General features: G+C 34.5%; 1 protein-coding gene across 1 annotated transcript in view; it reads right to left on the bottom strand.

Annotated features, from left to right (window-relative positions):
• CFAP47 (cilia and flagella associated protein 47) overlaps positions 1 to 23,743 on the bottom strand; it is a 345,115-nt gene that overhangs the window by 274,918 nt on the left and 46,454 nt on the right. Inside the window, exons 24-30 of the mRNA XM_027816959.2 lie at positions 23,403 to 23,562; positions 16,181 to 16,373; positions 14,491 to 14,700; positions 6,681 to 6,781; positions 4,524 to 4,652; positions 2,544 to 2,775; positions 1,491 to 1,700 (exon numbers count right to left, since the gene is read on the bottom strand). Coding sequence (XP_027672760.2) covers positions 1,491 to 1,700; positions 2,544 to 2,775; positions 4,524 to 4,652; positions 6,681 to 6,781; positions 14,491 to 14,700; positions 16,181 to 16,373; positions 23,403 to 23,562 — 1,235 coding nt within the window. The remainder of the gene's footprint in view (positions 1 to 1,490; positions 1,701 to 2,543; positions 2,776 to 4,523; positions 4,653 to 6,680; positions 6,782 to 14,490; positions 14,701 to 16,180; positions 16,374 to 23,402; positions 23,563 to 23,743) is intronic.

Raw genomic sequence — 23,743 nt, 5'->3', positions numbered from 1 at the left:
TCCTTTATACAGACCTCATCCATCAAATAATGTGTTACAGAAAAGATATTAATCTGAAGCTAGACAGAAGAAATACCAGTCCTAAAAGACCAAAATTAAAGTTTGTATTAATAAGAGTTAGGGCTATAAAATCCCATACTGAAGGGGAAAGGGTCTGAAAGGCACATCAGCTCCACCCTTGAAAAGTAGTTAGACGCTTGGATATCTCTTGATAGGAACTGAGCAGAATCAATGGAGCTGTCTAGACAAGGATTAATGAAATTTAACTGTTAACAAGGGTAACAGGGTTCAAAAGAGGAAGCATGTCTTGAAGTTACTCTTGACTGCTCTCCTACGAGTTGTACAGTATATTAGCTTAACATTAGACCTAAGACAGTGGCAAGAAATTATTTTCCTTGGATTGGATCCAAAGAAGATTTTAAAACTCTGACCTCAGAAAACCATCAATATACCGATTAGATAAATAAGAAAATCTCTTGAATCTACTTTAGGCAATCATTCAGCATCATTTCATCATGTAAGTGTTCAGTTTTGGGCTCCTCACTACAAGACAGACATTGAGGTGCTAGCGTGCATCCAAAGAGCAATGAAACTGGTGAAGTGTCTGGAGAACTAGTTTTACAAGGAGTGGCTGAGGAAGTGGGGTGGTTTAGTGTGAAGAAGAGGAGGATCAAAAGAGACCTTATTGTTCTCTACAACTACCTGAAAGGAGGTTTTAGCGTGGTGGATATCAGCCTCTTCTCCCAGATAACAAATGAGAGGATAAGAGGAAGCAGCCTCAAGTTGCACCAGGGGAGGTTTAGACTGGGTACTAAGAAAAATTTCTTCACTGAAAGGGTTACCAAGCATCGGAACAGGCTGCCCAGGGAAGTGGTTGAGTCACACAGTCCCTGGAGGTGTTTAAAAGGCATGTAGATGTGGTGCTTAGGGACATGGCTTTTTAGTGGACTTGGCAGTGTTAGGTTTACAGTTGGACTTGATAATCCAGTCTCAATGACAAGATAAGGTTATCAATGAAAGAAGCTAACAGCTAAATCTGTTCAACAGCAGAAGCAGTACTTCCATTTCTTGGCATATTATTAATATGAAAGATTAACAGATTACAAAGTAAGTCTACAAATTTTTTGCTAAAGCCAGTAATTACAGGACAAAGAGCATCAGTGGAACAGTAAAATCATTAATGACAAACCTGATCTGACAATCTACTGAGTCTGCCTAAGGAATGAGGTTGGGAGTCATCTTTTTTCATAAGGAAACAGAGTTCCTGTGTAATTCCTGTGTTGGATGTAACGCTACCAAAGGACACCCAAACTAGTATAAATTATATATGATAACCTTGATTAGAATTATTTAAGGTTTAAAATATGCAAATCTTACATTACAAAAGATACAGTATATTGTATACAGTTGGAATTTTGTTTGAACTATGCTAATTTAAAAAGTGGAAAGAAAAGATACATGCATGCATATTTTACCCTTTATGTACTTACTTAAGGAAAGAAAGCAATGTAGAATGCTGCCAGTGGAGCTTTAACATTCGTTCAGCTGGATCAAGAGGCAATGACTGGCTTGATGTAATGCCCGGTAACAACTGTCCACTCAGATGGAATAACATGTCATAAAGAGTCTTGGTACCTTTGCCAAGGCTTTGTTTAAAAACCTTTTCACGTGAAGAGGTCATCTCGGCTTTACACACAGCACTAAGGCAGAAAAAGCTTCTATTATAATTTTAAACACACAAAGTGAGCTAACATTGTATCTATCTATCTATCGATCTATATCATGGTGATAAATTTAATAAACCATGAAGTAAAAGCAGCAACAAGAAGGTTGAAAAGTATAGCACTTCTTCCTTTTTACAGAACTTTTGTAATAACATAAGAATTTTGAATTGCATGGAATATTTAATAAGTATACGTGAAATATTTCATAAATAAATTTGTGCTTGTCACTGCTTTCTGCCAAAAATAACTTCAATTTCTATCATGTTTACAAGATGTCTATGTGTTTGTGTCCCAGGAGTCTGGCTTCTTCATTATTTAGTAGCAAGCTAGATAAGATCAGCTAAGGGATGCCACTAAGACTGATATATTTCCAGAGTGTTAGCAAGACTGTTGATTATGAAATTCGCTTTCTTATCTGTTTCTTGATCTTTAGAGTATGTGGAGGAAAAACAAACAAAAAGATATATTGTTAGAACACCTATTTATGCCACCAAAGAAGGGACAATTGCAAGAACTCTGTTCATTCTGGGAGGAGAATTAATTTCAGTTAACGTGGTGACATACAGCGGTTTGAACAGCATATTTAACATACGCTGCATTAGGATATACCAGAATATCAGTTGGAAATGTATTTTTTAAAAATGAAAAATAATACCTGAATGACATTTATCATAAACAGCACATGGATGTTACAACTTTAACATAGAACTGTGTATTAGCACATATTTATATTCCTCAAATCATATCCAAAACTCCTTAGTATATATGTTAATATTTTATTAGGTAGACATAAGTTAGCTCTAAGCAGAGATGAATTACCGTCTTAGTGAATGTGGTATTGAAACAGGATTTTGTCCCTTAGACCAACCAAAGAGAGTGAACCAATTCTCAATAGCAGTTAGGGCTTTCTGAAAGAAGATGTACTCCTTTTTATCCTCATCGGGAAAAAATGATAATTCAAATTTATTTTCTCTCCCATCACTTTGACTGTTAGCTTCACTCTCTTCACTTATCTTTTCATCGCTCTCACTTTCAAAAGTAGTATCCGACTCTGAATAATAAACACCAAAAAAAACCCAGAATGATTTCTTATTTCCCTAATTTTGTCTAGCACAAAACCAATTATCTTTTACCTTGTTTTTTTTTACATACAGTTGTTTTCAGAAAAACTGTCAGACAGCAAAACTGTCAGACAGCAAATGATCAACTTTTTTTATGAGTAATAAGTTGAATGAGTACACATCTCAGGAATAGAACAAATTATATTCTTGGAATCTAATTTCACTTAAAGAAATAATTATTACCCAGAAAAAAATATTCTCAGAAAAAATAAACTCAGGCATGGCTACAAAACCACAGACAGCGATCTCAAAGAAACAGTCTTACATACACCTCCAGTACATATAGCTTTACCAGCTAGTCAATGCTAGCTCCCCACCCCAATCACAAAGTGTGGCACAGTGACTGACTGTTGTTCAAACAGTTTATCAGGTATTGTATAGGTATAACCAAGCCTTCAGCCCAATCTATAATCCACTGGACTTTTCTCTCCTCTTTTAGGCTTTCTCTCTTCCAAATTCTGACCTGGTCAAAGTTGAGATTACAGATTTTAACAACTACTAGTTGTTAACAACATCAACAACAATATTATTTCATAAAAGATAACTAAGAAAACAAGCAATAATTATCTTCATAGCACAAAACTTAAATTATTCCATCCTTGAAGGTGTATTTTAATACCACTGTTACAGTTTTAATGTTTCATTAAGTGGAGCAAAAATAAAACTAATACCTTAGTGAATTTGAAAAAATCTTGTTAGGATTTAAGAAGAAAACACAATGCCATCTGGAGAAAAGAGACTTGTCCTTATAAGATCATCATGCAGTCAGATCTGAGTTTGTGCAGTTTTGCTGGCTGACAAGATAATTTTCCAATCTTGTCACTGCCACCGTTGCCAGAGGTGCTTTTTCAGATCCAAAACCGTATAACATCATGCCATTAAAAATTAATCATGTAAAAATGCATCATTTTACTTAATCTGTTTAACTACCCCTGTTTGTCTTGGCAACACCTTTAGACAATGATCACACAAACTTTAAGTGGATCTGCAAGAGTGGATTCCTAACAGTGATGAAACAGCAGCAGTAACTTCTGCTGTTCTAACATCCTAGTTAGAAAACCAGCCCCTGAAAGAAGTGTCAACAGCCTCAGCTCCTAGTCACCTGACACAACCTTACAGAACATCTATTACTCTTGGTTCATATGGAATAGCACCTTAACTGAGCCCCACTGACAATGGTTGTTTTTATAATGTACTTCATAAATGTAATAAAAATGTTGAAGCCTAACCTGAGCATACAACTAGACCTTTGCAGAATATAGCATATATACAGAGTGTCTATGGTAGATTAGCTCATGACTATAGAAATAATGACCATCCTGGCAACTAATCTTGTTCAGTAGTTGTTTTTCTACTGGCCACTCCACAGACATGTTATTGCAAATGAGACTTTGACATTTTTTGGTTGGGTTTCTTTTTTTGTTTGTTTTTAAATAGTTGGACTGATTTCTCTTCCATTTAGTCTGGTAAAACATAGGAGAGGTTTTTTTCTGTTTCTGTACTCTAAGCCAGGTTTTCCACAGTGTCACAGGAGAAAACAGCCTCCTCAATATTCATTGACTATATGTGCAGAAGCATTTCAGGCAAAGCTTACAAATGTGAAAAAAATCTTTAAAGCAGTAAGCTGAAAAGCAGTTTTAAGAGCTCAATGTATTTCAAAAAAACAGCTAGAATATACCTGATTGAGAATCTTCATAGGTTGAGTCAGAGGTTGCACCAAAGGAACTTGAGGAAATACTATGGGAAAGTGATTGTGGAGTATAACATGGATGCAGAACAACTTCTCCACTACTGCTGTCTTTACTGTCTATAAAACAAGATTAAAAGCTGCAGCTGAGAAAGCATATTTTATTGTCTGTGCTCTAACAGTTTATAAACAGATATCTGCTTCTATATTTTTCTTTTTTGTGCTTCAGTTAATCAAGTACAGTTTCCATTTGACTCATGATGAAAATCACACTTTGGTCATTAGATCAGAGACAAAAAAACATTACCTGCATGTTTTTTTCCATTAATGTTTGAATTATTGTTCCATTTCTATGTTTTACAGGATGTGTCTTCACACTTGCTGAAAATCAACTATCACAGAACAGCGCTAATTTAAGAATTCTAACTCACAAACAAAATATTTTTAAGGAATTTTTGATCACAGCTCTAAAATGAGTCTCAGCATACCATTATCAAGCTCTTTCAGACTCAACAACAAATATTTTACAAATCAAACTCAAAAGTATGTTTTATCAATCCATCAGTTCTGTCAGACATATGTTCTGACATTCTCATGTTGGCCTATGATAGGGTTGGAGGACCCTCTGCTAGCCATCTCTAATGTCAGTCTCCAGAACAAGTGTAGAAGAGGAACTCTGTGTAGTTTCTAAAGAAGTAAACACACCAGAAACCAGTAAGAGAAGGAAAAACTCTGTACAATTATCTTCAAATTTGATTGCTGGCACTGTTATGCATATGTTTTGGAGCAAATAACACAAGACCACGGTGTCAGATATGTGGAAGCAAAGTCCTCCTGAATTGCTTTCAAAGCCACTGTATTGTATAGATATGGTTTGGTCACATTAAAAAGCATTCCACACCAAAACGGTCTTTAATAAAACCACATAAAATAGACTCAATTTAGCAGTAATTGCCAGAAATAATACTTTTCCTTGTTTCCTATCTTCATTTGTATATATACCAATCTTTTATATGGAAAAAAAAAAAATCACTACCTGTCTTCTTGCTAATCCCTTTTTCAATTTCAGAAGTACCAAGTGTCTTTTCTCTTAGATAGCCTGAGTAACACAACTATTTTAAGTTAATGCAGTCTTAAAATTTGCCATATTCAAAGCTAAATCTATTTCAGACCTAGGGAATGCCTTGCTTATCTGAAAAACTTGTCTATTTCATCAAAATATATCATAACAATATATAACATATATTACATATGTGATATATTGGATAATATTTATGCATATGTTATGCAATATATTATATAATTATTACATATATATATATATAAGAAATCAGAACAACTATAAAATATAATAATTTACCCTATATTTGAACCTGCTTTGAGCAGGAGGTTGGACTAGATGACCCCCAGAGATCCTTTCTCACCTGAATTCTACAATGTTCCTAATCTCTTCCCATAAACTCAGCTATGCATAAAGAGATTACAGATCACTGAAGCAGGCAGAAAGGGGGTGGGGCAGGAGGCAGGCAGAGTTTGAGGCTGTGGTGGGGGACACAGGTGGAGATATAGACTCAGAGAGGCAGGCAAAGAGACACCGCATATTTCTAGTCTCTGGTCACAGGCTTTTATTAGGCCTTAAAGTACAGCTATGCTTTCCAACCTTCAAGGACAGTCATTAAAAAACCCTGAAAACTATTCCTGACAAGCAAATAATGATCAGATTTTATCATACCATCGCGTGACTTTCTTCTCTTTTGCTTTCTTCAAAGCATAGCCAACTGTTGTCCTAGGAATTACTGATGATCACTTTTTATCAATGTAATTAAAAAATATGCTAATCTAATCTCTATTGTTTGGGATGTTTTCTCTGCTCATATTTTAAAAATTTCATAAAACATTCTGTAAGATTCAAGTTCATACAATATTTTTCAATAAACCTAATTACCAAATCACTTATATTAGTTTTCCTCACTTTCAACAACAAAACAGAAGCTATTAAACTGTTTCAAAAATTGCATTGCAAAATCCCCTTGTAATTAATGAGGAAAAATACTACATTGATGGTAACATCCCTGTTATCACACTGAAAACATTGATAAATAACTACTGGACATGATATAATTTTAAGAGGTAGTGTTGACTGCTTACTGGTTCTCAAGATAATTTGTTGATTAGAGTGGTGAAATGCCAAATACGGGTATAAAGTAAGAAGGCAATTCTCTGCTGTTGCAGCAACTTGAATTGAGAACCTGTTCAAAACAAAATACAAAAGTGAAAATTTTATATTTAGCCATGATGAAGATATTTCAGCACAAGAAAAAAAAGACAGAATGAATGTGTCAGACAACTTCTGTTCTCTCCTATTCTGGTTCAGTATGAGATTACACAGATGGGACCACACATGCTGAAATGGTGAAGTTTAGTACAGTATTTCCATTTCATAGTTTTACTATGACCACGGATGTATCCTTAATCTGAAAGTTCAAGAGTTAGCAGAGATTTCACAAAATAAATGAACTCTGTCTCTCTGAAAAAACAACTAAAATTACAGCCGACATTTATGAGTGTCCTAAAGGAGACTGCTAACTTGGTAAATATATCCTATAACTTTTGACAGGGGAAGTTTTCTTGAAAAGCAACTTCTATTTTGATTTAACATTTATAGGACTTTACAGAAATCACAAAATAAATATTTACAAACAAATAGATTCAATATAAAAGCAATGAGATCTTGACTGCAATTGCTAGGATGTAATAGAAATTGACGTACATGCTCCAGTGTTCACTAGAGTGTCTGTACTGTCTGCAGCAGCCACATTAATGTGTAACAATCCACCTTTTAACACTTTTTCTTTACTTCACCTCAATCTCTCGGGGTGCAGTCAACAAGCAAATTATTGCCATCAATGTATCCCTGTTAGCCTTCTATATGTATGTTCTTATTGCAACTGACATGTAATTCAAATGAGCTTAGTCCTATGTTATTACACAGCTTTTTTTTACTCTACATTAACTTATTAACCAACATTAAAACTAATTAACTCTTTCGACTAAGGTGTCAAAAATACCAAAAAAATTTCAAGAGATGACACTCCATTCATAAGAAAGCATGGCAGAAAAAACCAAAGGTGCTAGGAGCTAAACATTTATCATACATGTTTCAGGCCCTGAGATATAGGGCACCAGACAGAAAAGCATACATATTTCCATACAAATATGGCAAATAGCTGACAAACATGTGCATTCTGCACTGCTTAAAATCATCTTGTATCACTGACCTTTATTTACCACACCATTCATGAAGTGAGGTTACAAAGCTAGAAGTTTTGTGCAACGTATTTATTCTGTATTTGCAGCAGAGCTTAACTAAATAATATAAGTCTGTGTTATTCTATTAGAATGAAAGGCACCTGTATTGCTAGCAAATGTGAAGTTATTAAATGTGTTAAATTATTGAGTGTATTCCATTTTATAATACTTAATAAAGTAAAAATTTGTTATTTACATGAACATGATTGCCTCTGATATTTTCAGTATTTATTCTCTAATGCATATTTCCAAAGAATACAGCAGAAAGGACATTAAAGATATTGTTTACCATAATTTGAAACCTGCAGATCACCAGAAACTAAAACTCCAGCTGTGATGACAAAAAAATATTAGCCAACACTATACAGATCAATTCATTCCCTTCTCTTAAATTAACTCTGATTATTTTTTTTTTATTTTAATGTTTGTGGAAAGACAAAAAACTGAGCCAAAATATGTTTATCTTTTTTTTGCTTTATAGTGTTTCAGACATTTTCTAAGTAGAAACAAATAATTTGTTTTGTGTCAGTACACCCCAAATGCTCTAGAAATACAGGCATAATTCAGTAACCCTTCTTCAACACTATTCATTAACAGATACATAATATCACTACCAATTTCTAAAAAGAAACAATCCAAAGTCATTAGGATCTAACTGACCAATATCTGCAGCAACATTGCTTAGGTAAACTTAAATATTTAAGGGAAGCTTGCAGTGCTACTTCTGGAAACAAACAAAAAAAAAATATCAAACTGCTTGCAGAAATTATCAGTGCCAAAATGAGACTTGATATGAGAGTGAGGCATTTGGCAGATCTTTAAGAACAAGGAATAACGTAGATGCAGTGAATAAGAAGTTGTTATTTAAAAGTAAATAAAGACCTGCCCTCCTCCCTCCCCAAAAAAATCCTTGAACAGATCCAGAGATGAAAGAACTGGGAGAGCAAAAGATGACCCATGCAAGCTCTGCCACGTCTATTCATAAATGAGTTCCCAAAGCCTCTTATCCTTTGTAGTAGAAGCTCAAGCTTCCACAGCAATTGAAATACAATAATGAATAGTAACAGACACATGGTTTCACACGATATAGATGACTTACAGCTGGGAAAGCAGCCACTCTTTTCTAGTAGCAGCAATGATGTCAGATCTTAATTTCTGAGTAACAGACCCTTCAGCTGGCAGGGACCATCAAAATGGTAGAAAGTCACAAGCACAGAAAAGGACAGGAGTGAATAATGGGTTTGGACCATCCTGATTTTCAAAAGCACCTCCAACTATCGGAAGTAAAATGCCATTATATTATTAGGTCAGATGAATGTAGCAAAGAAGCATGCAAATACCAAGAACTCCAGTGTTTTCTACAGCTCCCTGATTTCTCCAAATTTAAATTATATTGAAAGAAATTGACTGCTCTTATTCTCTAAGGCAGGGGTCCTCAAACTAAGGCCCGCGGGCCGGATATGCCCCCCCCCCCCCAGGGTCCTCAATCCATCCCCTGGTATTTACAGAACCCCCAGTCCCACGCCCCCCCCCCCCCCCCCCCCCCCCCCGCCGGGGGTTGGGGCAGGGAGCCAAGCAGCCGCAGATGACTGCCTGCCACTTCATCCACGCGCTGGCCCCCTGGTTAAAAAGTTTGAGGACCCTTGCTCTAAGGCATGCCAGCAGAATACATGCATTTGACATTTTGACATTTGCCAGCAGTTACTCTTAAAGAGCTGCATGGTTTAGGCATGTTTCCCAACAGCAAAAGGGAACGTATTGTTTCCCTCCGTGATACACTGAGATCTCACGGATTATCAAAACAACTGGAACTGATTCATAACTGGGTACTTTTTAGTGATTGTATCTCAGTGGCATCATGTTGTTATTACAGGCTAAGATCCCCAGCAGCCTCTCTTCCTGAAGTTCCAACCACAAACGAGAACATCAGAAATTGCATTAATTTCCCCAGCTTCCCAGTCGGAGAGAGAAAGAAAATGGAGAACTGTAGAACATGGGAGGCAAGGACCTCAGCACGTTTGTGTCATCAGTGATCACAGCAGTTTACCTACCCACCACATGTGTGGAGGTTTGGGGATATTTTGCTCCCCATACCACCATTTTCTTTGATTGTGTAGCACAATATGTAGCTGTTTTTCTACTAATAATTTTTTAGAAAGAATAAGGTGAAAGTAATTTCAATCAGGATGGCAGAAAACCTTCTTTCCTGTTGAAGGAAGAAATTTCTTTCAAGTCGAAGGATATAAGTACCATAGCTAAATATTTCTTCCCATTTATTAATTCTTGGATTTTATGTTATCTTTTACTTCTGTTTTCCTATCAGCCCTATCCGAAGAAATTTAATTTATTCTGCTTTGGAGTCAAAGGAATGAAAAGGAAGGATAGATTAAAAATAACATTAGAAATTAACTGAAAATTCTCAATTAAGGCAGTCATTAAATAAATATTAATGCACTTTCTTATAATCCATTTAATGGAATCTGTGTACACAGTAATTTACTTGCATAAATGGCAATCATATATCTCTTCAGTTTTCTTTTACAGCTACATATAGCATAGTTCTGCTATAAAACATGATTGCCGGTTGTCTTTCAAATGCATTCTGTAAAGTAGCCAAATTCATCTATCCTCTACCCAATGATCACTCTAATTCTGGGTCACAGAAAAAAAAAAAAATTATTATTTTGATGGACTTAATATGGACTATGCAAATTAATCCTACTGAAGTTTGACCTGAATTTAGAAATCCAAAACCCGCAGAGCCTGAGTAAAAAAATAGAAAACAAGAGTATTTCTGTCATCACTACTCATGCTTTGAAACATGCCTAGAATTAGTTTTACTTTGAAGTGAAAGCTCTTTTTCTAATTAGTTAAATACAGACATGGTATTTTATCAACATAAGAAAATAACTTTTTAACTCACTTATTTTAATTCCATCCTAAACACAGAATATGAGTTGAAGTTCAAAATTTTAGTTCAAATAATTTTAAAATACATATTATTACTCTGAAAATGAAAATATAAAGAAAGCACACCTGACAAATTAATACATCTTCAGCAACTGATAATGTGAGATTTCATGGCCTATTAAACAAACCAAGAATCTATTCAAGGCCAGTTAGCCTTCATAGGTGGTGTAAAAAGTTATATTATTAAAGATCTAGAAGGCCCTGAATTCTTATCTTCCTAAAAGACTCAAATTAACAAAGCAGTTTAAATTCATTAGACAGACAGTTTAAAACTAACTGCTCGGATGCTTAGGTAATTAGTTGCATCAGTTTTGAAGTCTGAACGCATTGCCTAAGTCTCCCATGTCAGGGGATGCAGGTGCTGGGAAAAATCAGGGTAGACAAGCAGAGAACAGGAAATTGCAGCTACAGATTACTATAGAGTGGAGTATCAAAGCACATAGTAATATTAACAGTAGTAATGAAACCCAAGTCTGGATAAATTGTCATAGACTTTATTAGAGTAACAACATGCTCAGGATTAAGATTCAGGCACACACTTAGACTTTTCCAATTGAAGGAAAGAATTCTTTCTGGTTATGATAAAAATAATTTCTTCCAAAAGCCAATATGAATGATATTACTACACTGACTAATTGCATGCACAGAATACCTTTGTTCTGGGTGATATGCTCCTTCATCTAGTTGTGTTCAGGTTCTGTATCGTATGCTCCTACAGCCCACACACCCATGCAACTGCCTGACAGGAAATCATGTGTGCATTGGCAGAGCAATGTTATTAGTTCTGTCCTTTAAAAAAATGCCTATCTACTATGTTGTAAAATACAGCAGCAATTTTAAGATTATTTGACATTCCCGGGCATGATTTTTTTAATCTTCGTGAGCAGGGATGCCTTTTAAGTTTAATTTGATTACTTTTATTTGCTATCTTTTTTTCAAAAATATATTGAGCTTGCCTTTAAATTGAGAATGGTATCCTTTCTTTACTTTTACTGGCAAATATTGAAAAAAGTTTATTACACAGCAGAAAGGATTATTTCTCTATAAGAAGGTTTGAGAAGCTGCTAGTACATCATATAAAACCAGTTATTAAAACTAAATATTGTGCCTGCTCAGCAGCTATATTTCAGACCTCATCATAAGCTTAAATTACCCTTTCCTCATAATTACTGCAAGCTTTAGCACACATTTACAAATCATATTCCACACAATTATTAAATCTTAGGATTAAATAAAATGAGTAGGAATAGCTTTTTGGCTGACAATCTACACAGAAAAACATAAAATACCAATCCAATGTGAGCAGTAATAACTAAAAGGTCCATAATCCTTGCATCAAAATAATATAAAATTTAGGTTTATGCTTAGGAAAAAGGCCATTCTATGCTGTACGGTGGAGATATTCAACACTCAAAATAGTTGCTTTACTGAAAATAGTAACTGCAGGAATTAATTAATCTCAGCAGTACCTATATTTCCCCCTCAAGCATACACCCATTCATCCCACCAAGGCAAGAGATGAACAAAAAGGACAAATGCTGAAAATGGTTATTTTTGCACAGAACATTTAGTAACAGATTTGATTTACTAGGGGCAGAGGAGACCTTCTGCATTTCTTTTCACCAATAAAGTTACTCAAAAAAAAGTCTACTACTTTAAAATCAAAACAAGGTATATGAATTTCAGATTTGCATGTCTTCATCACTAAACAGTGTTTTAAAGATATTAATTTTGGTATGAACACTGCATATAAATTGCTGTCAAATTCTCAGTGTTCTGTCCTAAAGGAATTCCTGTCTAACAAGAATTAGACTACATAAATTCCTAAGTAGTTTTCAGATGCTTATATTCCCAAATAATTTCAGTACTTTTGAAAACTTCAAATGCTTTCTGATGTAGTGATCTGAGCCTGCATTTGAGGAAGTATATAAATAAAAGTATATAAATAAAATACAATGTAAAGCACATCTGTCCCTTATCCCTTCTCTCTGGTACTGCCTGCTTCTGCTGATGCTGCTGTCCAGAAAGTCCCCCTAAGGCAGAGCAGAACACACTGAAGAGTCCAGCATGGAGGGAGGAAGAAGACACCAACAGTTTTTATTACTTCGCTATCCAATCCTGCATCTCATATATCATGTATGAGAAAAGACAGTATCCTGTACAGTTTCGGAAGTATGGTCTAAAGCTGAAACTTATCCCTAGCATACTTTTATTAATTACTAGCATTACACACAAAAAAAACCCAACAACAACAACCAAAAAAACCCACAACACCAAACACACATACGTGTGTGTATGTGTATATATATATGTATTTTAGAATCTGTAAACAATAAATTGCACTGATATAGATGAGCAACATCCATCCATGCAGTATTGTATCACCTGGCTTTTTAAACGACCCCTTTTTATCTTATTCCCCAAAGAACACCTTCACTGAGATCAGAAGTCAGCCCCCTTTTTATTCAGGAACCAACTGTTTCCCTATAGAGCACCTCAAAGATACTGCTCTGCTCCTCCTAAATTAAAAAAAAAAAATTTAAAAAAGGCATTAATATATTAATCATATTTTCCCAATTCCTGTCTCAGAACTTTGCAGGAATACAGCTTGCTCTCTCAGTAGCCAAAAAAACCAATCCAAAACCAACACAAAAAAACAAAGTAAACAAACAAAACCACACACACACAGAAGAAAAGAAAACCAAACGAAACCACATCCCACAAGACTGGGACATGTATTTTGCTGCTTCCTAGCAAAATTAAATTCTGACTTGCGGTGTAATTCCCCCTTGAGAAGTCCCCCTACCTTTACTCTGAAGCTCAGAGACTCAAGGAATGAATAAACCACATGTAGTTTATTAGTGTGATTTATTATTTATACAGTTCTGAATTTTTTTTAAAAAAGGCAAAAAACAAGTACTCTTTCACAGTTCTACGTTGTACAGATACTCTTTAAAATAACCAGAATTTCTTACTTAGAGACAGTATCTGTAAGTTACTTCAAAATGTCTCTTCTTGAATTCTTGGGTAACAGAGGAACACTTGAAGCTTTTGAGAGGACGGAAAATGGAGCAATCCTTTGTAAGATAACTCCACTGCAACTGTGTAAAGACATGCAAATAGGTGGGAAGAACCAACAGCTCTTCCAGATGCCAGAATAGGGACTCTAAACCAGTCACAAACATTTTGTTGTCTTAAAAAAAATGAAACACAGGAGAAAGGCTCAACAGAACAGAATTTCATGGAGTTTGGCTCAACCCAAAATCAGACCACCTTGATAGCCAGCATGGAATGGACTGTAAAATGTTAATAGGGTATTTTCAAAAAGCTAAGTATTTTGTAATAGAAAACTTTGGGATTTGCTGAATGACAACCATGCCTTTCCAACACAATCAGAGAAGACTGAAGTAGACTTAAGAATTACTAGTAGATATGAATGAGATACAAGACCTTAAGAAAGCCACTTAGATAAATCTTACCTTAGAGACCAAAGATAAATTTTGTGGTTTTGAACTGTAATTCAGTTGAAAAAAATAAATACATTTCTATGCTTCACTTTCAATTTTTTCAGCACGATTCTTATATGCCTTCAGCCAACCATTATGAGTTCTGTGTCTTATATACAACTTTGTCAGTTTGGACCCTGCCCCCCCAAACAAATTTGAATTGCACACATTACCTGTTTTCTTCTTCATCGATGAAGAACATATCCCCTAAAAACGACACTGGTCTAGATGATCTGAAGCTGATATGACAAATTAGTTCCTTATTTGTGCCATCTGATGAAAGAACAATATCTTGCCCTTCTGGGAACTGTACAGAAAAAGGGTAAATCCTGTCACCATCATCAAGTTCAAGCTCTGGAAGTTCAACTTGAATTTGTGATTGCCTGCGTTAAAAATAAAAATAGTGTTTGTGCTCGTAGGATGACAGTAAAGTTAATACACAGATTCACAAATTTACAAAACTGCTTTTCACAGTTAAATACAAAATAACAACCTCCGTTTTAAAGCATAAATCAAGTGAAAGTAAAGTATTAAAATTCCTTTAGCATTTAGATACTAGTTTGTTTTCTGTACGTGTATCTGAACATTTTATACTGACCCCAAATAGTTCAACATCCAAATGAAAAACAATCTCTATTAACAGTGCTACTAAGGGCATAAACATTATTTCCTTACTTTAGGTTTCCAAAAATTAAAGCTTTCATTAATTTTGATTAAACTACATTATCATTCAACAAGTTAAAGCAAGTTTTAAAACAGAAATATTAAGGGGAAATTCATGAAGATACAGAAGATGCTTTCCCCATTTATATAATTTTAGGTGCCAGTTCTGAAAGAATGGCAGTCAGACCAGGCCCACATGGAACCCTTTCAGTTCCAACCACTGATTTACTGACAACAGGCAAATCACTTGATAAATTACTACAACTCAAATGAGATAAGACAATAATAATTTGAAGGTAATTTCATTAATTTACAGCAAATTAGTTGTTCTGGTATTGAAATGATACGTACATAAGCATAAAAATCTAATATTATGCTCTTTACTAATTACAAACTGAAAACTTGTACCTCAGGGACCAGAAAAGTATATTTCACAGATATATAAACAAGAGTGCTTGGAAAGATTAAAATATTAATATTTAAACCAAACTGGAATAAGTGTGGTACTGGGTTATGATACACAACATGAAGATTACAAAGAGGCTCTCTTATAAATTCAAATAACAGGATAAAATGGGTGATCTACATAAAAATGAAAAATACATGGATTATTTTTTATTTTAAAGGCCAGGATCAAAACATTTCTGTTGTCCTCTTCGGTACTAAAATTTTGCTTAGGAAGAAAAAAGCATTATTTAAAAAAAAAAAAAGAAAGAAAGGAAAAAAACCCAAAACCAAAACCCACAAAGCCCACCAACTGTCCAAACAGCAGCTAGAATTCAAAACAGTGGTTTATAACCTGTGGAGAAGAGAAAATAAAAGAGAAAGTCTTATATTTATTTTTGCATTTTCATCAGATAAAGTCTATGATCTTAGTATCTGAATAAAGTTAACAAAAAATCCTGGTAGGACTCTCCTTAATTTTTGTGCTATTTAAAGTAATTTAAAAAGCATTGGACAGAATGAATGTATCAGAAGATGGTCACTTCATGAAGCAGGAATGTTTCGAGGACAGAACATATGCTTGTTGAATGTATAGCAATATTAATTATATTAATTTTCTCTTAAATATGAAACCCTTTGATAAGCAGAAAATGAATACTAAACTTCACAAACAAAAATTAATTCACTTTTTAATGAAAAGAACTAAACCAATAATTATTCAGGGTTCCTGTGATGAATTTATTTTGAGATTTTTACCTTAGATAATTTTGTGGAATTATATTGATGGCTGTTTCAGTTTTCACATCCAGAGGAACTGGCATCAGCATTAAAAATGGGGGATCAAAATTTATTTTTGGTGACTTCATAGTGCCAGACAATGTTATTTTGTAATGCGATGGATTATCATTTAGACACACTGACATTACAGATGTGTATGTCCCAGGACAAGCTGTTAAAAAAAGTTTAAAAAAGAAAACAAAACAAAAAAAACAAAACAAAACAAACACTGAATTATATTGTCATAAATATGTGTAATAGAGTTATAGTAAGAGGGTTTGGCTTGTATTAAATTTGAGTAAGAAAGCAATACTGATGACTTCTTAAAAATGCAGATTAACATACAGTAAATGTATCAGAAGAACTTTATTGAGAGGGCTTAGAACACTTGCCTGTAACAAACCAGAAATCCATTTTTTCTAATTTTTCAGAAACTTTTTGAAGTCTGAATTCTTCATTTATTGTATTAATATTCCTTTATATATCACATCAATGTAACACTTCCCAGAATTTTAAGAATTGCAGTCATATTGTAAATTACACTGATTAACACAGAGAATGGAGAACGCTAATTTTATAAAGGAATAAATATCAGAACCACTTACTGCCAAGACAAGAAAAACTTGGTGCCTTTTAAGATGGCGATCAGTACATTTTAAGAGATGACTCTAAAACCAACACCATTGCCAAGCCAGGCTCACCCAAGCCAGCAGGACAGGTTCTACCCTCCACGGAAAGCATCTCCCATTTCTTTCTGCCCCTTCTCATTCAACCTTGCTAACTGCTGCAAGTCAGTTTTCTCTAGGATGGAAAAGCACATTTTCTTTCACTGACACAGGGAGCAAGGTGCTTCTTTCCACAACTGTTAGACTATCAGAATGGTTTTCCAAACCATGCAGTGACATTTAGCAATTTTTCAGCCATTCTGACCTGCTAAAGAGCTAGCAAAATAAGCCATTTTGAGGGCAAACTAATGAACACCTCTTGTATGTAAAAACAAATCTGCATGATGGGTTGTAACATAAATCAAAAAGTTTAATCTTTTCATTTTCAAGAAAAACACCTTTCCCTTTGATTCCCTTCTGTCACCAGATTAGTAATATGGAAACATCCTTACCTAATATTTAAGAGATAGGAAAACAAATAATTTTGTATTTCATGTGTCTGTATGAGCACATATGTGTCACTATAAACAAAATACATGTGGCAAGTTCAGATAATTATTTTCACAGCCTGAGAAAGAGCTGCTATTGCTTACATACACAAAGAAGAAAACCTAGTGTCTTACAAATATTTTGTTTCATTCTCTCCTCAGAAGAGCCAATTTCTTTATGGAGATGATAATAGAGGAGCTTCACAGAAGCCTGTTAGCGCATCAAAATCTGGCCTGCGGATCCTTTCACTTCAGATCAGAAAACATGAAACTAGCAAAGTGAAAACCAAAGGAAATAGGAACTTGCTGCAGTGACTGCAACATCTGGCTAATTGCCTGTTAAATGGAAATCAACTTTGGGAGACAACACTGCTGAGAAGGCTAAGAAGCTTATACTTCTAGGTTTTGATACAGCAAGAACACACCTCTTGCTGGCACTTAGCCCTTTTATGAGGGAAAGGTGAGAGAGCATCAGAAAAGGTCATGGAAACATATGAAGAGCCAAACATTATTTTTGGCATGCTTGTAAGAAAAATGTTCTATACAAGTTACTCCCATATAAGAGCTAGAAAGTCTACTGTCCTACAGCTGTGCTCTAACTAAATCATACTTCTGGTATCCTATCTTGATACATATGTATGACATATGGTAAAGGAAAGTGAAAGGCCATAACCAATAAATGCCATAGGGATGGAACCTCATGAAGGAAGAAAATCAGACTAGCTTATGTCAGGACCAAAGAACATATAATTTTGACTAACTCACATTTAAAAATATTTGTATTGACCATAGTTAAACCTTCAAGTTAGGAAAGAATAGTGTTAAGCCTTCCTCATACAAACTTTTCATTGATACTGAATATAACAGTTCTAAGAAATTCATTAACTACATGATCACATCCATTTGCCATTGAATCCCTGACTCACTCACAATGCAGAACAGTGTTTATACTGCATTGCTGATCATTCTCTGTGTGGCTCCACATATTTACTAACATTGAAATTCTGCATAATATGTAAGCAAATAATTTATTGCCTATGTCAGAAACACCAGGATGTTGTGATACTGTCCTCATTTTAAACAGACAAAGACATAAAAGGTGAATGAATTCATTAAGTTTTGGTTATTAGTCTGTAATGCCTAGGATCAACATTTTCAGGATATTTCATATTGGATAAATTACTTTGAAATTAATGAGAATCATGTCCTGAACTAATAGTTGAAGTAATGAATTTATTCTATTAATCACACCTTTCGTGACTACTGTCAGAGCCTGTGCTGCTGTTACCATCCTGATATACCACCATTAATTTCTATAGGGGCAAACAACAAGTGGTCCAGCAGATGTGAAAATTTTCCTTAGGGAGATTTGATGGTATTTACAAGTGTGCCAATCTAAATTTGCCAAGGGCTAACAAAATCTGTAGAATTATATGAGAAATTTCCTCTTTGTCATTTCTAGATATATTTATTAGGGAAAATAAGCTTTCATTGCCTTACCTTAGAAAAAAACCCTCAATAAGGGATCACAACTTCCCAAAGTACATATGTGCATATCTTCATTAGCTACTTCATTTTCAGGCTAATATGCATTAGAAATCCCATCCAGTTCAGAGTGTCTAACTCCCTAGCATACTATCTCGGGTCTATACTTTATGCAGATTCCTTGTTAATAAAAACGTATACAGATTACATTTCTGCTGAAAGTCAGTTATATATATATGCAAGTTCTCCCAACACTGCTCACATGCTTCTGGAGAAGTATTTCAAGTCCCCAAAACTTCCACTGTACCTGTCTCAGTTTTAAGTTAAACTAGAAACAAAAGATAGTTTAAATGGCCACCTGTTTAAGGATGTCCATATTCCTTGTTTCTCTATAGCAGCACAAATTATTTTTTTTATCTCCCCTGCACCACCCCAACCCCCCTCCCCCCACCCCAATCTTAACTGTATGATTGCATGGGGTTTGATCTTTTGAGAGCACGTGGGAAGAAAGTAAAATCACCATCTGCTCTTCTCACCCTCTTAAGTTTGTATTAGATTTTTATTCAGTTACTACACTTGTCTCCCAAATAAACTTTTTTATTTTAGTTGCTCTGGACTTCCTGGTAATTCATGCCTTACTGTATATACACATCTTAGGCATAAATGGGTGCCAGTGAAGAATCTGCATACACTGAAACACAGATTTCAAAGCAGAAAAGTCAGATGTAGCTAAAACTTAAAGGTAAGCCTTACAAAAAATGAAGAAAAAAAAATCAGAAGTAAACTAATCATTTCTCCACAGAAACTGTTAAAGGGCACAGTTATTAAATACCTTGCTGTTGCAGAAGAAAAACCCTAGAGATGGAGGTCATGATGGTCACCTGTGCCCATAAGATAATCATCACATCTTCCAGGGGCACTGAACTCATAACTCACAGGTCTGTTTGCGAGGATTTTTCTACATGGGATCCCAGAGCACATATTTATTGTAACTTACTATGTTGCAGATAAGTATTTTCATATCACAATAAGATATAGTGAAAAAGTTCATATATTTTAATGTATTATACTATAGTACTGCAGAAGAGGTTTATATTAATATAACCTCAGTTCTCGAGAGTCTCTATAAAATTTAGTATACTTTTTTTAACAGGTAGCATCATACTGCCATGCATTATATAAACTCTTGCATTCCTATAGCATTTTGCGCTCTCATTGTTATAAATGTTGCAGCATATTTAAGCAAACATGCATATACACAGTTCTTTTTAAGGTTTGTTCACTCCCACATACTGCAAATTTGCAGTACAATCCTATGAAGGGGGTTAGCACACCATATTCATTAACTAGGTCTCCTGTGTGGGTTTTGGTGTATCTAACATTGTCTTACAAGAAAGAGTAAATATATTCAGGGAAGATATAGCACAAGTATGCTTTAAATCATAGGAAAATACTTAGAAGAACGAATTAAGGGCAATTGATTTTTAAAGTTACTTACGACTTTCTGTAAGTAAATATGTGGGAACACAGAAAAAATACAAATAACTTCAAATGGCAACTATTTGTCAGTCACATTTATGTATATACACATCTGTATTTACAATTTATTCAGTAATTCAAAATACTTTTTTTATTCACATGCTGCTGTCTGCTTCACAGTCTTTACAACGTGCAAGCAATTTTAATACAGTCTCATGATGCAGACACTTAAATAGAACAACCATCATATGGATGAACATTTCATCTGTTCATTGTCACATGATCACTCTCCTTTTTGCTGCACAAAATAGTATTAGAAAATGTTTTTTTAAATTTCCTCTGTTTAAAGTGCCAGATTTGAACTTAGAAGAAGGAGAAAATGAGACCCTGTGCTTGTCCGGGCAGTACAAATATACAGATATCTGGAAATACAGGTTTATTCTTTTTATCTTCCAATTCTAGTATTTCCCTGAGCAATTTACTTTTCCAAGCTATATACAGTAACCTAATCAATGCAAAATGTATCTATTTTATCTCCTATTAGAATAATTTGTTTCTCAAATTCAAAGCAGACAAAATGTTTGTATGTGTTCTTCTCAGATGATTATTTTAGTACGATCCACAATTATTCTAATCACAGGCACACTCTGCAAAAGTACCTATTAGAATACCTTCTCAAAGTTACAACACATATTTTGTAGGCTTTATCATCTGAAACACTGCTGAAAAAAAATATGATACTCTATTGAAACAAAGTAGAAATTTATGAAAGGAGAAAAAAATGTTTAAAAGAAATAGAGTTATAGTAAACTACATGTGTATTTTTTAATTGCATCTCAAGGAACAACAGAAGGTTATGAATGTTTGTTTTTTACTTTCCAGAGTTCTGTATTTCCATTTGTCCTTCCTCTACATTCTTACTCCAAAGACTCAGGGTCGTAATATGTTTCTGTTCCTCGACATCTTTAATCTATTTTACCTCTGAATTGTATCTCAGCAGTTTCTCAAAATTCAGAGGTTTACCCACAGCCTTTCTTCTGTCTAAACACGCTCTCCAGGTGTGCTTTGAGCAGACCCTTACATCCTTCATAAGTAAACTGAGATTCCAAGTCCATATTTCTAAAACTTTGTAAAACTGAAACTCTGAAAAGAGTTAACTTCAGATTGATTTCCTACAATATATCTCTGTGTTCTGTCCAATCTTCATGTCACCCTGCTCCCACTGTTTAACAACTTCTGATTTTTGTATTCTAACATTTTCTCACACCCTGGGACAATATTTTCAATCTATTCACCTAGTATCCTTCAATTTTTATTTCATATTTCTCCCAAAACAAATTCTTTAACAAATTGTTTTTATCCCTGTTTACTTCATTTTGATAACCTATATGTTATCACTAAAAACTGATCTAGGACCTGCACAGATGAGATTAAAATGAGATCACATCATCTGGTTCTAAACCCAGGGTTACATGAAGTACAAAATAGAACCTACCCAGTAAAAAAAAAAAAATCTTTATTGAACATAATTTTATGCCTGTTTCATCAACGTGTGGTTCAGAGCCAACAACCAGGGGTTTTGCAATTTATTTTGGAGGAATGTTGAGGAGAAGAAAAAGCGATGCATCAAAGCCAGAAACATGCTCTAAATATTTTTGCTCAGCCTTCCAATAGTAAATGGCATGTAACTTTCTTCTAGCAGTTTAATTTGTAATAATTCAGTAGAGTAATTTAAATACGTATTTCTAAAAGGATGACTCATGGACAGCTCAGAAGTATAAAACCTACAACTACAGATACTGATTTGAGTCAGAAACATTCCAGGTATTATATGAACAAAGAAATACTACTTCAGAAAAGTTAGAATTTGCTAATTAAAACAAAAATTAAAAGAACGTAAAACAATCTTCTAAATAATTCTGCAAAAATCATTATATATTAATTACGTTTCCATTTCAGGAAGCAAAATCACACGTTGATGAGATTTTTCTTCAAACATAAGTTGAAGACAAAAGCTCCTGACAAGGCATAAAGCATAATGGAAAAATGTTTTGAAGTACAGCAAGCAACACCAAGCAACATGTGCAATTAAATATTGCTCTTGCATATTCACAACATGTTTGCACAGCAACACTTAATACAGTCTTCTCAATTTATCGTACAGAATCATGGCAAGACTCATATCTATTTTTTTATTTATATTAAATTTTTCCTAGTGCTTAATTGAGGTTATAGATTTCAATCCTATCATAAAGAATAGGAGCATCATATCTTTTAAGACAGGGATGCTCACTTGCTGACTTAGGATCAGATCCAGCTGACAAAACAACTTTTCTTCCCCTTGAGAATGCTGGGGCTCCAAAAGTAAGCCACTTAAAACTTTTAAAATGACTGAGTTCAGTAGGCATTGGCTGTGCATGCTAGCAGGCTTTATCCACTCAAACGTTGTGTTACATTATTCTCTACCCTAAACACCCGACTGGGAATAAAGTAGAATCCTAATACTTACATTCTGCCATTCCTTTTCTGGTGTATGTGGTTGATTACTGTCTTTCCGCATGCTCCCAAGTTTTCCTAGAAATCTATTTTTTTTTTTTTTTTACTTAGGGTCTGGTTGCCTGAGCAGACTGCTTAGAAAATACCATAGCTAAGTGACTTTGTAACTCATTGAAGCACAAAATTTCCATTCTTATCTAAATTATGCCTGTTTAGAAAAAAAGTTCACACACAGTCCAAGTACTTTTAGAAAGTCTTTGTATCTAAGTGAGTCAACCTAAATGCACATGAAGGAGCAAAACTGAAAACGATTCAGCTATTCCACATTTTGATGCTTTATATGTGCAAACCAGACTTTTCAAATAATGCTATCAAGTTATTCCATTCTTTGTGTTAGGTCTGCAGCTGTCTAATTTTCTCAGTACCACAACAAGCCTTTCTTTTGGCATTTTAGTTTGTTATTTAGTCACATTAACTGGAATCAAAACAAGTGCTAGTTATGATTCATCATAAAAAGTCATTTAAACAAATCTGTGAAAATGGTATATTGTGCAAACCATCTGTAGAAGAATTCAGAAAATTACTTACGTGGGCAGAAGAATACAGCAATACTGATTTTTTGTCCTGGATCAAGAAATCCAGTCCACAGACTAAATTTAAAAATGCTATCTTCTGTATTTTTGCCTGTATCATCGCAGTTCAATTTCCACATCAATTGTTGCCTTGAGATATTCTTCAGGTCAAGCTTCTGTAAATATTTGCAGAGAAAGAAGGACGTAATGAAAGAGGGAAAGCAGCAAACACCATGATACTTTTCATATTGCTCTATCCTAAGTCTTTTTACAATCGGATCAGAGTGAAAGCAAGAAAGCACTAGAAAGCAATGAAGAACCAGTTTATTATATCTGTAAGGTGAAATGAGTACACCT

This window comes from Falco cherrug, chromosome 2 (genome assembly GCF_023634085.1).
Source record: "Falco cherrug isolate bFalChe1 chromosome 2, bFalChe1.pri, whole genome shotgun sequence".
Lineage (NCBI taxonomy): Eukaryota > Metazoa > Chordata > Aves > Falconiformes > Falconidae > Falco > Falco cherrug.
The sequence above is the reverse complement of the archived record's forward strand: the minus strand, read 5'-3'. Positions and strand labels throughout refer to the sequence as shown.